The sequence below is a fragment of the Calidris pugnax genome, unplaced genomic scaffold, assembly GCF_001431845.1.
Source record: "Calidris pugnax isolate Ruff unplaced genomic scaffold, ASM143184v1 scaffold7, whole genome shotgun sequence".
Classification (NCBI taxonomy): domain Eukaryota; kingdom Metazoa; phylum Chordata; class Aves; order Charadriiformes; family Scolopacidae; genus Calidris; species Calidris pugnax.
The window spans coordinates 587,935-600,923 of NW_015090762.1; the positions used below are offsets into that span (position 1 = coordinate 587,935).

Here is a 12,989-nt window from a genome sequence, read left to right on the forward strand (position 1 = left end):
GGGGGGGTCTGTGCTGGGGGGGACTAAGGGAGAGTGGGGGTAAGTCTGGTGCCCCCGTGCCCTCACCCCAGGGAAACCTGGGGCTGAATAATGGCGGTGACCAAATTCCCCTTTGACTCACCATTTCTCCCTGCCCGGGACTGCCTCCCCCCAGACTCTGTGCCCCATCAGTGCCACCCTCCCAATGCCACCCCACCGGTGCCACCCCAGCAATGTCACCCCACAGGCAGGCACCCTGCTGATTTCCAGCCCAGCCAGGTGGGGTGAGGAGCTCCCTTGGGGACCGTGGCCAAGAGATGTCCCCTCCATGGGGTGGCTTTTCCCAGGGGTGGGCAGTGGGGTCCCTCAGGGTGGCCCTGCAAGGAGGGACCCTGGCCCCATCTGGACACCAGGGACGTGGGGGCTGCTAACATCCCTCGGGTGACACTCACCCCCTGTTTGAGGGGGGTGCCCCCAACCCCTCCATGCCAGTCCCTGGGGGAGGGTGGGGGGCGTCACATACCTGTGCCCTCCCCTCTGCAGCCCATGCACGCTGCCTCCTCTTCGGAGCCCGGCGGGTGGCTTGGCGGGGGACAGCAGCCGGTGGGTGGTGGCAGGGTCAGGGTCACCCACAGCACAGCAAGCCAGCCCGGGCTGCTTCATGGTGACATCGTCCCCACCCTGAGCGTCCCCAAACGGCAGCGGTGGCCGTCCCGGCGGCAACGCTCCCCGCGACTGACTCAGGTGGTGGTGCCGGCGGCAGTGCCGGGCAGCCCGGCGGGCATCGGCACACGGCGAGGAACGAGTGACTCCGCGGTGCCACATGACCGGGTCTTAGGATTTTTGACTCAGCCAGAGCAGTGGCAGTGGGGTGGCCCAGTCCCCGCGGTGGCCACGGCCAGGCAGCAGGGACATGGCGCTCTGGCTCAGTGCGGTGATGGCCCGGCCTGTGCCGGTGGCTGCGCGGGGCCGCTCGCCCCACAGGGTGCTGTGACACGTGGCACACGGTGCCATGTCGCGTTGCGTCGCGCCATGGCATGGCACACACCTGGCAGTGCCACGGGCTGCCGTGTCACCTGCCGTGTGCCACACTGTGCTGTGTGCCACCCCGTGCCGTGCCATGTGCCACACGCCATCGTGTGCCAGCTGCCACCGTGCTGTGCCACGTCCCGGGTCACACCATGCGGTGCCACGGCCCATGCCGTGCCACACCAGGCCAGGTCCCATCCCACCCCATGCTGCCATCCCATGCCGTGCCACCTGCCCTGGTGAGGACATCGGGCACAGCCTGGCCACTGGGACACAGTCCCTCTGTGCCCACAGACACGGGGACACACACAGGGACACGGGGACACACACGGGGACACCACCGCTCAGCGGCCCACGGGCCGAGGTCAATGCTTTATTTCCTTCTGCAGTTATACAAAAATACAGGGGTGCCACGAGCACCAAAAAATAGTGATATCCATAAATAATAAAACCTCGTTACATTCATAGTTTAATACAATACAAAAAAAATTAATCATAAAAATAGATATTTATATATTAAAAACATGTCCTTAAATATTTCTTCCCAATGCAGGGACATATTAAATTAACCCCAAGAGTCAATAAATACCACAACCACGCAAATATTAATGTATAAATTAGTGGGGAGGGGGTGGGTGCCACCACCCACCATCACAGTGCGGTGGCCAGAGCCGAGCCCGAGGGGCCTGGGGACACAGGGGACCCTGAGGGGACAGGGATGCTGAGCGCAGAGGGAGGAGCATGGGGGTCCCTGAGGACACACGGATGCTGAGAGCATGGGGTCACCAAGAGCATGGGGACACCAAGGGCATGGGGACACCAAGGGCACAGGGATGCTGAGATCTCAGGGACACCAAGACCGTGGGGTCACCAAGCATGCAAGTGTGAGCACAAGGATGCTGCACAGGGGGACACCAAGCACAGGGGGACACCAAGCACAGGGACATTGAGCTTGTGGGGGGATCAAGCACACAGGCGTGCTGAGTGTGCAGGGACACCGAGCTCACGGGGACACCGAGCTTGGAGGATTCCACTCCCAGATGCTCTCTGGGGTCAGCAAACCCAGGGCAGGGGGTGACAAGGCCGGTGGCACTTTTGGGGGGCTGGCAGCACGGCGGGTGCTGGGTGAGCGGCTCTTAGTCAGGCTGGGTCACCGGACCCATTGAATCACTGGAAAATCCGGCAGGGCTCGGTGACAAGGAACGGCTCCGTCCCACAGCGCTGGGCACCCGGGGGACACCCAAGCACACGGCTCCCCATGGCACTGGGCCACGCGAAATGTGGGGCAGGATATGGGGGAGGGGGCTGAGCAGGGCTGTCCTGCAGCCGAGCAATGGCACGGGGACAGCATGGTCCCCACAGCAAGCCAATGTGATGGGAGCTGCTTTGAGAACACTTGTAGCATGGGGACACCAAGGGCACAGGGTCCCTGAGGACACAGGGATGCTGAGATCTCAGGGACACCAAGGCATGGGGACACCAAGGGCACAGGGATGCTGAGATCTCAGGGACACCAAGACCGTGGGGTCACCAAGCATGCAAGTGTGAGCACAAGGATGCTGCACAGGGGGACACCAAGCACAGGGGGACACCAAGCACAGGGACATTGAGCTTGTGGGGGGATCAAGCACACAGGCGTGCTGAGTGTGCAGGGACACCGAGCTCACGGGGAGAGAGCACAGGGACATTGAGCTTGTGGGGACACCAAGCGCACAGGCGTGCTGAGTGTGCAGGGACACCGAAAGCACAGGGACATTGAGCTTGTGGGGGGATCAAGCACACAGGCGTGCTGAGTGTGCAGGGACACCGAGCTCACGGGGACACCGAGCTTGGAGGATTCCACTCCCAGGTGCTCTCTGGGGTCAGCAAACCCAGGGCAGGGGGTGACAAGGCCGGTGGCACTTTTGGGGGGCTGGCAGCACGGCGGGTGCTGGGTGAGCGGCTCTTAGTCAGGCTGGGTCACCGGACCCATTGAATCACTGGAAAATCCGGCAGGGCTCGGTGACAAGGAACGGCTCCGTCCCACAGCGCTGGGCACCCGGGGGACACCCAAGCACACGGCTCCCCATGGCACTGGGCCACGCGAAATGTGGGGCAGGATATGGGGGAGGGGGCTGAGCAGGGCTGTCCTGCAGCCGAGCAATGGCACGGGGACAGCGTGGTCCCCACAGCAAGCCAATGTGATGGGAGCTGCTTTGAGAACACTTGTGTCCTCACCCGTGTGAGCTTGGAGGGTCTCCATGGTGCATCCTGGCTGGTTGGACAGTTTCCATCCTGGGGATGGGGATGGGGATGGAGGTGGCATGGAGATTGAGATGATGATGGAGATGGGGATGAAGATGGAGATGGGAGAGTTTCCATCCTGGGGATGGGGATGGAGATGGCATGGAGATTGAGATGAAGATGGAGATGGGGTTGGAGATGAGGGTGGAAATGGAGATGGGGATGAGGATAGAGATGGAAGTGGAGTTGAGGATGGAGATGGAAATGGAGATGAGGATGGAGATAGAGATGAAGATGGAGATGGGGATGGGGTTGGAGATGAGGGTGGAGATGGAGATGAGGGATGAAGATGGGGCTCAAGATGGAGACATGGACAACCCCATTGACAGTGCGGCCACACTAGGAGCGAGTGGGCAGGTGTGAGCCCCGGTGTGATCTCTGCTTCTCCCGTCGTGCTCGGCGGCTCCTGGCTTCCAGCTGGGCATTGAGCTTGGCCATGAAGCGAGAGTAGCTCCAGAGGATCCGGCACCCCTCCAGCTTCTGCTGAAAGACCTTGGTGGGTGCTGTGGGGCGGGGGCGGAGGCCAGGGTTGGAGCTGGGGGCTGGGAAGAGCCCCTTAAGGTTGCTGAGGAGCCCCCGCACCTTCAGGTGGGTGCTGGCCAAGCGGCGAAGGATTTCAGCACCAGGAGGGTTGAGGTCGCGCTGGTGCCGGGTGATGTCCTGCAGCGCTTGGGACATGCGGGCCATGGTCCCCTGCAGCCCCCGCAGCCCCCTAGACCCCGCCACTGGTCCCCGCAGCCACTCGGGTGGGTGGTTGGTGCGGCAGAGATGGTGGATGGCCAGGCCCTGGTTCTCCTCCTGTCCAGGAATGGATGGGAAAGGTCAGGGACATGGGACAAGATCAGCATGGGGACACTCCCCGCCCCCACCAGCCCCGTGTCCCCCGATGGAGGGGACAGGAGCGACCCCTTGCCCCGGGGAAGGGGACTTACATAGAAGGTGAAAAGCTCCTGCGCGTCCTCGGCCATGTGCCTCACCAGTGCCTGGATCTGCTGCAGGGTCGGGGGCTGCAGGGGCCGCCCCCCTTGGCCCGGCACCGCCCAGAGGATAAAGAGCCCTTTGGTGACAGCTGGGGAGGAAGAAGAGGGAGATGAGGGACACTGGGGCATCACTGGGCGCAGGGAGGCAGCCCCCTCCCTGTGCTGGAAAGGCTCAAGCCCACCAGCCCCAGTGCCATAGGGATGGCTGCCAGAGGGAGAGCTCGCCTCCTTGTGCCCATCACCCTGGCGTCAAGCCTGGGGGCAAGATTAGTATGTGCTGGGGACATGTGTCCCCCGTGCCAAAGCCCCCAGTGCTACCCTAAGGATGAGCCAGCCCCTGTGCCAAAAGCCTGCTGGGGAGGAGGATGATGAAGATGCCATGGCTCAGCCAGGGCACACAGCCCAGCCCACCCAGCAGCTCCCCCTCTCAGTGTGGGCCACCGCACAGGAGGGGACAGCGGTGACATTCCCAGATCTGTCCCTTGGCTCTGGCTGGACGCTGCCCTCGCTGTCACCATGTGCCAGTGTGGTGACTTCGGATGTGGCCCTGGACCAGCAGACATCATCCAGCCGGGCTGAGCTGGGGGGGGTTGAAGGGCTTGGGCAGGGTGCAGGAGCTGTGCCAGCAAGCTGACCCCTGACCCTCTGCTGTCAGTCCCCAAACTGACCCCAAAATGTGTCCCCTCCCACCACCTCTTCTCCCCCAAGATGAAGGCAGCCATTCCCGGTTCTCCCTGTCCCATGTGCCATGGGCATGAATGTCCCCATCCCCCCGCTGGCGCCCCTGGGAGGTGACACCGCGCAGGGAGGGGACACCCTCGGTGACACCATCTATGGTGGCATGCCGACTCAACCCCCACACGGCCCCGCTGCCGCCGCGCTCCCTCCCGCGGCTCCTGGCCGTCCCGGCGCGGCTGGCGCGCGAGCGAGAGGGTAGTTGCGGGACGCGGGCAGACACCTACCTGCCAGCACGCCCAGGGGCCGCCCGTTGCACCGCATGGCCGGGGCAGGGTGTTTCGGCGCGGGGGCTGCCGGAGGCGCGAGCGACTTCCTTACTGCTCGGCGATGGGGAAGCTGGCCTTTTAAAGTGCACCCATTCGCCCCCACCTCCGAAGGAGGCACCCGGGCCCAACAGAAAGCCAGCCAGAAGTGAAGCTGTGCCCCGGGGGCCAATGAGCGGGGTGAGCCGCCCCGGCGGGAGGAAATGATGCTGGCCGGCCGATGGGGTTGTTCTTCGATTCAGTTCCTCGAGGGAGTCCCGGCGGGTCCGGCCGGGGGGTGGCCGTGGTCCTGCTGCTCCTCCTGGATCCAGCCGCGCCGGTGCCGTTGAACCCCTGCGACCCGGCTTCTTGGGAAAGGGCCGCTTTGAGTCACCCCAATTTCACTGCTCGGTGCCCAATGGGCTGGTTGAACCGAAAACGGCCCCGATCTGCCCCGAAACCCAAATGCAAAAGAGAGCAGCGGCAGTGGCAGGAGGGAGGCTGACACCCGGGGACGGGGACATCAGCCACGTGGGGACACCAGTGGCCCCATCACAAAGCGGCTCTGCATCCCCAGTCCAGCCCCGGGAGATGAAAATCCAGCCTGGGAAGGAGGGAGGTGGAAGCCCGGGAAGCACGGAGCATCCTGGCATGGCTGGGGACCGTGTCCAGCCACAGCGCCCGCGACGATCCGGAGGATGCTCCATCCATCCCTCTGTCCATCTGCTCCCACCCGCCAGCTCCTGTGTGTGACGAATAGGGGTGCTGGCCAAGCTGGGGACACCGGGCAGCCCCTCTGCCTGGCAGCCCCCATGGGTGACCTGGGGGAGGGAAGGCAACCGCCCGGTGCCGAACGGCGGCGCTGGGACCCGTGCGGGGCCCTGGGTGTTGCCCAAGGGCGTGGGGGCCGAGGGCAGCGGAAGCCGTGGCGGGCAGCGGGGCTGGCTTATGCAACACACCGCGGGACAGCCCGGCTCGCACGGCCCCGGCCGGCATCGCCACGGGGCCTGGCACAGCCTCGGCACTGCCCGCAGCACCCGGGGGAAAACCCCCTTCACCCCACAGCTCCCCTTGCCTGGCGGACGGAGCCCCAGCCTGGCACCCACGGGGGCTTCTCCCACCCCACAAAAAGGAATATGTTTTATCAGCTTTTTGAGATTCGTGGCAGTATCTGCTCGGTTTTGGGGACCATCAGAAGTGCTGGCACGAGCAGAGGGAACCACCCCGTGCCAGGCTTGCACATTCAGAGGGTTTGGTGGTGGCGTGGGGGAGACAACTCAGAAATAAAATCTCCTCCAGGGCAGAGAAACACAGCCGTGACTCCCTTTCGGAAGAAGAAATTGTTTCTTTTCCCCAAAATTTCCCTTTCCTAGCCATTCCATGATGTGCAGGACTCCCTGATGTGGTAGCAGTGCCAGTGCTGTTTCCTCCACCAGCCTCCTCATCCTCAGTCATCCCCTGGCGGAGGTGGCAGCTGGGCTGGGTTTGGAGGGGCTGGTGTGGGCAGGGAGGAGCCAGGGGAATGTCCTTTACTCTCCCCATCTTTTTGAAGTAGCTGTGCCCAGAACAGCCCTGGAGGAGCCAGGGGAAGGTCCTTTACTCTCCCCATCTTTTTGAAGTAGTTCATCCATCCATCTGTCTAGACAGTCTGTTGGCCATCTGTCCATATGTCCACCTGTCCGTCCATCCATCCATCCATCCATCCATCCACCAGCTGCCCACCCACCCATACCATCCCTCCGCCTGCCCACCTATCCATCAACCTGTCTATGCATCTAGCATCCCTACAATGAACCATCCATCCATCGGTCTATCCACCCATCGATCCACTCACCCAGAGGAATATCCATCCATCCATTGGAACTTCCTTCCATCCATCCGTCTGTCCAGAGGAACTTCCATCCTTCCTTCCTTCCTTCCTTCCATCCATCCATTCATCCATCCACCTGCCCATGCATCCTTCCATCACTCCATCCATTCCTCCCTCCCTGACCTCATGGACACTCCAGCATGTGCAATGCCATGGCAGGACCCCTGGGCACCCTGGGCCAGGCGAGAAGGACCATGTGGGCAGAGCACACTCACCCTCAGATTCCCACAGGCAGCCCTGACCTGTCCACGTGGCACCATCACCTCCCAGTGACGGGGTCCCTGCCAGGCTGGGCAGGGAGGAAGCCACCGTGGTGGCCGCCCCGCTGGAGGAAAGCGGGTGGCGGAGGGACTGTGCAATACCCCAAGGGGGACAAAAATAGCGACGGTGACCGCATGGGCTGGCTGCAATTTCTTCATCACTTGGGCGCGCGTCACCAGCGTCCCATGACTCTGGACAAGAGAGCGAGACAGGAAAGAAAGCGCCCGGGGAGGATGCAGGAACCTCGCGAACGTGTGGGATCTGACGCAGGCAGGAGGTGGCCGGAACCCAGGCACGCTCCCGCTTGGGGCATGGGGGAGCAGGGCTGGGTTTTTGGGGACATGATGGGAGCAGAACTGTGTTGACCCACCATCCCAAGCCCCACCGAGCCACCCATCTTGGGCGAATAGACCCCCAAGAGGTTTCCACCACGATCCCACCGAGTCTTGCTTGTTGAGCAGATGCAGTCCCTGGGGGCACCCAGGGGCTGGGGGGCCCATCCACATGGCCACCACCACACAGTCCTGGCCACCAAGGGGGTCACAGTACTCCTTAGGCACCCCAGGAGGGGACAGCCCCCATCCTGTGCACGCCACTTTGCTGGTGGCAACAGGAGAGGACTTGGGGTGCTCAGTGTCCCCAGGACTGGTGACATTGGGGGCTGCAGTCTTCACCCCTTTCTTCACCCAAAATACGTGGCAGGGGGGCTGGCCCTGTCCTGGTCACCTCACAGCGGGGACACAGGGAGTGCCACGTCCCCCTGTCACATCCCAGCTGCTCCCATCCCACCCAGAGCCACCACCCTGGGGACCAGCTCTGGGCCACCCCCGAGAGCAACAGGCCACGTGGAAATAAAAATAATAGGACTTTTAATGACTTATTATAAAAACTATGTGAAAATACAGCTTGGGAGGAGATGGGGGGTCACCGTCATCCCCCCACAACAGCCCAGGCAGGGGCACAGGGCCACCCCGGAGGGGACACAGGGCTGGGGGTGAACCACAACCCCCCTCCTCTCTGCCTTGGAGATTTTTGGGGTGCAGGAGGGAATCCCAGGTCCAGGGATGGTTTCGCCCCCTCCATAGAGTTGGTTCAGGGGTGACCCACAGCATCATGGCCGCCCCTCCTCACCCAACAGGACCACCTGTGGGCACACACACAGGGTGTGGGGACACGTCCCACCAGCCCCAGGCTGTCACCCCCAGCACTGCAGCACCACGTCACCCCTCACTGGCATGTCCCCCCCATGTCCCCTCCTCCAGCAGGTCCCTGGGGGACAACCCACTCCCCTCCCGAGCCCCCCAACCTGGGGGCAGAGGATGGCACGGTGCTGCCCTTCGGCCTCACCCACGGGGGTGGCACAGTGGGGACGGCTCCCCCCTCCCACGGGACACTGTCCCACCACCATGAGGCCACCAGGTCCCTGAAGCCACCATGTCCCCATAGCCCCAGCAGGCAGGGAGTGATGCAGCACCCGGCTCTGCCCCGCGTCGGGGGGAAGCCTTAAAATTAAAAAATAATGAATATAGGGGGGAGGAAGGGGGGGAGTGCACCGTGCCACCGTGCCGGGCCACCCGGCATGGGGACAGCCAGCCGCTATCTGCCGCTCTCCTGGCGCTGCTGCAGCAGCTGGATGACCTCGGCGATGCCCTCCTCGGGGACCTGCCGGGGGGAGGAGGGGGACATGACAGAGGGGGTGTCAGCCTCGGGGACACCCCCAGGGTGGGAGGGTGAGGGGGTGTCCCCGGGGAGGGGCAGGGGCTCACCAAGGCATGGTCGAAGTTGAAGGTGCTGATGTAATACGCCGAGATGTCGGCGGCGGCCAGCGGCTCCGCGATCTGGGCCACGATGCCACACTCGTCTGGGGAGGACAAGGCACCCCTGGGGTGAGCGGTGGCCCCGGTGGCACAGCCATGGAGTGGGGGGGGAACATCCAGGAAGAGCATCACCCCCGAGCACAACTCTCCCCGCCCTGGGTAGGGGGAGGCACAGGGAGGGGACAGAGCCACCACGGCCACACTCACCGAAGCCGAGGGGCTGCCCGCCGATCCGCACCATCCGCCACAGCTCCCCCGTGGAGCTGGTCAGCAGCAGGTCACTGGGGAACCTGGGGGCGGGGGCGGAATGAGTGTAACCCTCTCCTCCCCAAGCCCCCAGCCCCTGGGGACACACAGCCACGCAGATGTCACCTACCGCTTCTGGGTTTCGGCGTCCATCACGATGGAGATGTAGCCCTCGATGAGGGAGAAGGCAAAGAAGGTGATGGAGTCGAGGTCCTGGCTGCCGGCGCCAGCCTCCCTCGGGGGACTGCAGAGCAGAGGAGGAGGGGGGGGGGAAGAAGAGTCACAGGGAGAGGTCGTGACCTCCGAAATAGGGAGGAGAAGGGCTTGATGGTGGCGCTGGGTGTCTTTGAGCATCACGTTGGGATGACACGGGGTGGGGAGGAGCGGGGGGACAGGAGAGGGTGCTACCCGCAGGGTCTGCAGCTCATACAGCCACTGGGTTGGGGGGCTGCAAGTGTCAATCACACACAGGGCAGGGGTGACGCTGGTGGCACACATTTCCGAAGCACCATGATGCCTCCAGAGCAGGAAGGTCCCACCAGGGGACCTCAGCCCAGGAGACACAGGATGTCCTGGCCAGGAGCATCCCCGCACCCCAGCGCTGTTCCCACCAGCCTCTGGCAACCCGCTCTCTCCTGTTTCACAATCCCCCTTCCCTGGGCTTTGCTGCAACAGGGGCTTGTCCCCTGGGTCACCTCAGGGCTCCCATGTCCATGGTGGCAGCAGGACCCATGACACCCACACGGCTGCAGCCCCCCAGTATGTTCGGGAGGGCAAAACCAGTTCGCAAAATACACCCAGAGCTTGAAAAGCCACTGGGAGCGAGGGGAGGGAGGTGTCACTGTGGTTGAGGTGACACTGGGTGAGGGGCCACCATACCGTCCCCATCCCTGGGACCCACCTGTGGGAGTAGAAGAGGACGTCGATGAGCATGGTGGCGATGGCGGGCAGCGTGTCGGGGGCCACGGTCAGGACGCAGAAGCGGGTCTGGGGGCTCTGCACGGGGTGCAGCGTGGGGCTGGCGGCTGGCAGGGGGAGAGCCACCCGTCAGGCGCGGGGACAGCTTGGGGACAGTGCCGCAGTGCCACCCCGTGGCCACCGCACCACAGCCCGGCAGCCCTCAGGGCACAGAGGGGTGGCCCTGGAGGTTCCCCAAGGCTGTGGGTACCACTGCGGGGAGCTGGAGCATCTCAGCAGGGATGGGATGACCCTGGAGGTTCCCAAGGATGTGGGTACCATGAGGTGGAGGATCTCAGCAGGGACTGGGTTGCCCTGGAGGTCCCCCAAGGATGTGGGTACCACCTGTGGGAGCTGGAGCGTGTCAGTGGGGCATGGGTAGACTGGAGGTCCCCCAAAGATGTGGGTACCACCGGCAGGAGCTAGAGCACCTCAGAGGAACCAGGTGGCCCTGGAGGTCCCCCAAAGATGTGGATACCACCAGAGAGAGCTGGAGCATCTCAGAGGGGACTGGGTGGTCCCCAGGGATGTGGAGCTATTGGGGGGAGCTGGAGCATCTCAGGGGGGATTGGGTGGCCCCAGAGGTCCCCCAGGGATGTGGGTACGACCGACAAGAGCTGGAACATCTCAGAGGGGACTAGGTGGTCCCCAAGGATGTGGGTACCACTAGGGGGAGCTGAAGCATCTCAGTGGGGACTGGGTGGCCTTGGAGGTCCCTCAAAGATGTGGGTACCACCGGCAGGAGCTAAAGCATCTGGCAGCAACCAGATGGCTCTGGAGGTCCCCAAGGATGTGGGTACCACTGGCGAGAGCTGGAGCATCTCAGAGGGAACTGGATGGTCACCAGGGATGTGGGACCACTGGGGGGAGCTGGAGCATCTCACAGGGGACTTGATGGCCGCAGAGGTCACCCAAGGATGTGGGTACCAATTGCGGGAGCTGGAGCATCTCAGCGGGGACCAGGTGGCTCTGGAGGTCCCCAAAAGATGTGGGTACCACCGTCGAGAGCTGGAGCATCTCAGAGAGGACTGGGTGGTCCCCAGGGATGTGGAGCCACTGGGGGGAGCTGGAGCATCTCCGCAGGGACTGGGTGGGGTGGCCCTAGGGCACATGGCACTTGGCATCACTCACCCTGCTTGGGCTTGAGGAAGCCGTTGCTCACGTCATCACAGGTGACAGGGACGCACTCGCCGCCCTCCTCCTTGTAGATGTCGAACTCCCCCGCCAGCGTGTGGATCACCACCGGCAGGTCCCGCTCCCGCACCTGGTCGGGGGTGCAGGATCAGGGCCAGCGCTGCCACCACACCTCCACGAAGCCAGATGGGGACAGCAGGGTCCCCACCCCAGTGGGACCAGGCGCCACCGTCCCCCGTCCTCGCCCGGCGCTCACCAGGATGAAGTCAGTCTGGTAGGTGGAGAGCATCAGCACCGAGACGTGGTGCTCGGCCAGCGGCGCGATGACCGACCTGGCGATCTTGGTGACGCCGGTGGCCTGGCAGCCGGAGGGCGCCCGGCCATTGGAGACGACGCTGAGCACCAGCCACGTCGAATCTGCCACCTGCATGAACTCGGAGGGCGGCAGCTCTGTGAGGGACAAGGGGAAACTGAGGCACGGGGCTCCCTGGGGCTCGATGCACCCAACGCCACATGCCCTGTCCGTGCCACTGGGCTCACACCAGCTCTGGCACCACGTGTCACACTGTCCCGCAGGAGACGAGCTGGCCTGATGGAGCCAGGACAGGATCAACCCCAGGTGTGGGGCTGGAGATGCTGGTTTGGGGGCGCAGACCAGTCCCATCTACAAGTGGAACGAGCCAGACAGGGCTCAGCCGCTTCAGGCACTGAGATGGCACCTGAATTTGGCCACAGGGATGAGCGGGGCTGAAGCTGTGACACCCCCCTAGGGCTGGGAGCGAGGGGGTGCCGGGGTGTGCTGCACCCCAAAACCAGCACCGCCAGGGCCCTGGGGCTGCCCGGCTCATCCCCAGCCCCCCGGGATCCCCCAGCCCAGCGTCCAGCAGTAGGGATACTCGTGGGGGGTGGGGGGACAGGACACTGGAGGGGACAAGGGAAGGGTCACCCCACTGTCCCGGGGATGCCAGGACCTGGTGCCAGCCCAGCAGGGAGAGGCCGAGCCCAGGCTGACCCAGGGCCAGGGCTGCCTCCCAAAAAGCTGCTTTTGTTGGCAGGGAGGGCAGGCGCTGGCTGGGCCCTTCCTGCCCCGGGATGGAGCGGGGACAAGGGGGGCTGTGCTTGTCCCCCCCCACTGCTCCCACCCTCCTGCCTGGGAGAGGGGCTGGCACTGATGGGGTGCCCCAGGATTCATTGAGGGCATCCCCCCGTCCACAGCACCCCTTCCCCACCCCACAGTGCTCCCTGGAAGGGGACAGGGTGGGGGGGCACCCAGGGGTCTCCAAACCACTCCCCCTTCCCAGGGAAGGTGGGAGGCAGCACCCACGGGAGACAGCCCCGCACTCGGCCTCTCAGCCCAGCTGAGAAGGCAAACTCATTGCATCAATGGCAGAGGAGAGGTCGTCCCAGGGAGGGGTCCCGCACCCATGGAATGGGGGGGACAGGCTCTGCACCC

At 63.9% G+C, this 12,989-nt stretch overlaps 2 protein-coding genes across 2 annotated transcripts; both read right to left on the reverse strand.

Moving 5' to 3' along the window:
* Positions 1 to 3,611: 3,611 nt before the first annotated feature.
* On the reverse strand, positions 3,612 to 5,317 carry LOC106886083 (leukemia inhibitory factor-like). Its single transcript, XM_014938784.1, has 3 exons — positions 5,234 to 5,317; positions 4,224 to 4,360; positions 3,612 to 4,089 (listed from the first exon to the last, which is right to left on the reverse strand). Exons 1-3 carry the CDS (start codon positions 5,268 to 5,270, stop codon positions 3,631 to 3,633), a joined length of 633 nt encoding a protein of 210 aa, XP_014794270.1. The 5' UTR covers positions 5,271 to 5,317; the 3' UTR covers positions 3,612 to 3,630.
* Positions 5,318 to 8,234: 2,917 nt separating this feature from the next.
* LOC106885400 (GATS-like protein 3) lies at positions 8,235 to 12,531 on the reverse strand. The gene is made up of 7 exons (XM_014937615.1): positions 11,793 to 12,531; positions 11,534 to 11,666; positions 10,347 to 10,470; positions 9,576 to 9,689; positions 9,407 to 9,489; positions 9,149 to 9,243; positions 8,235 to 9,044 (listed from the first exon to the last, which is right to left on the reverse strand). The coding sequence occupies exons 1-7, from the start codon at positions 12,198 to 12,200 to the stop codon at positions 8,979 to 8,981; spliced, it is 1,023 nt and encodes a 340-aa protein (XP_014793101.1). The 5' UTR covers positions 12,201 to 12,531; the 3' UTR covers positions 8,235 to 8,978.
* Positions 12,532 to 12,989: the final 458 nt, after the last annotated feature.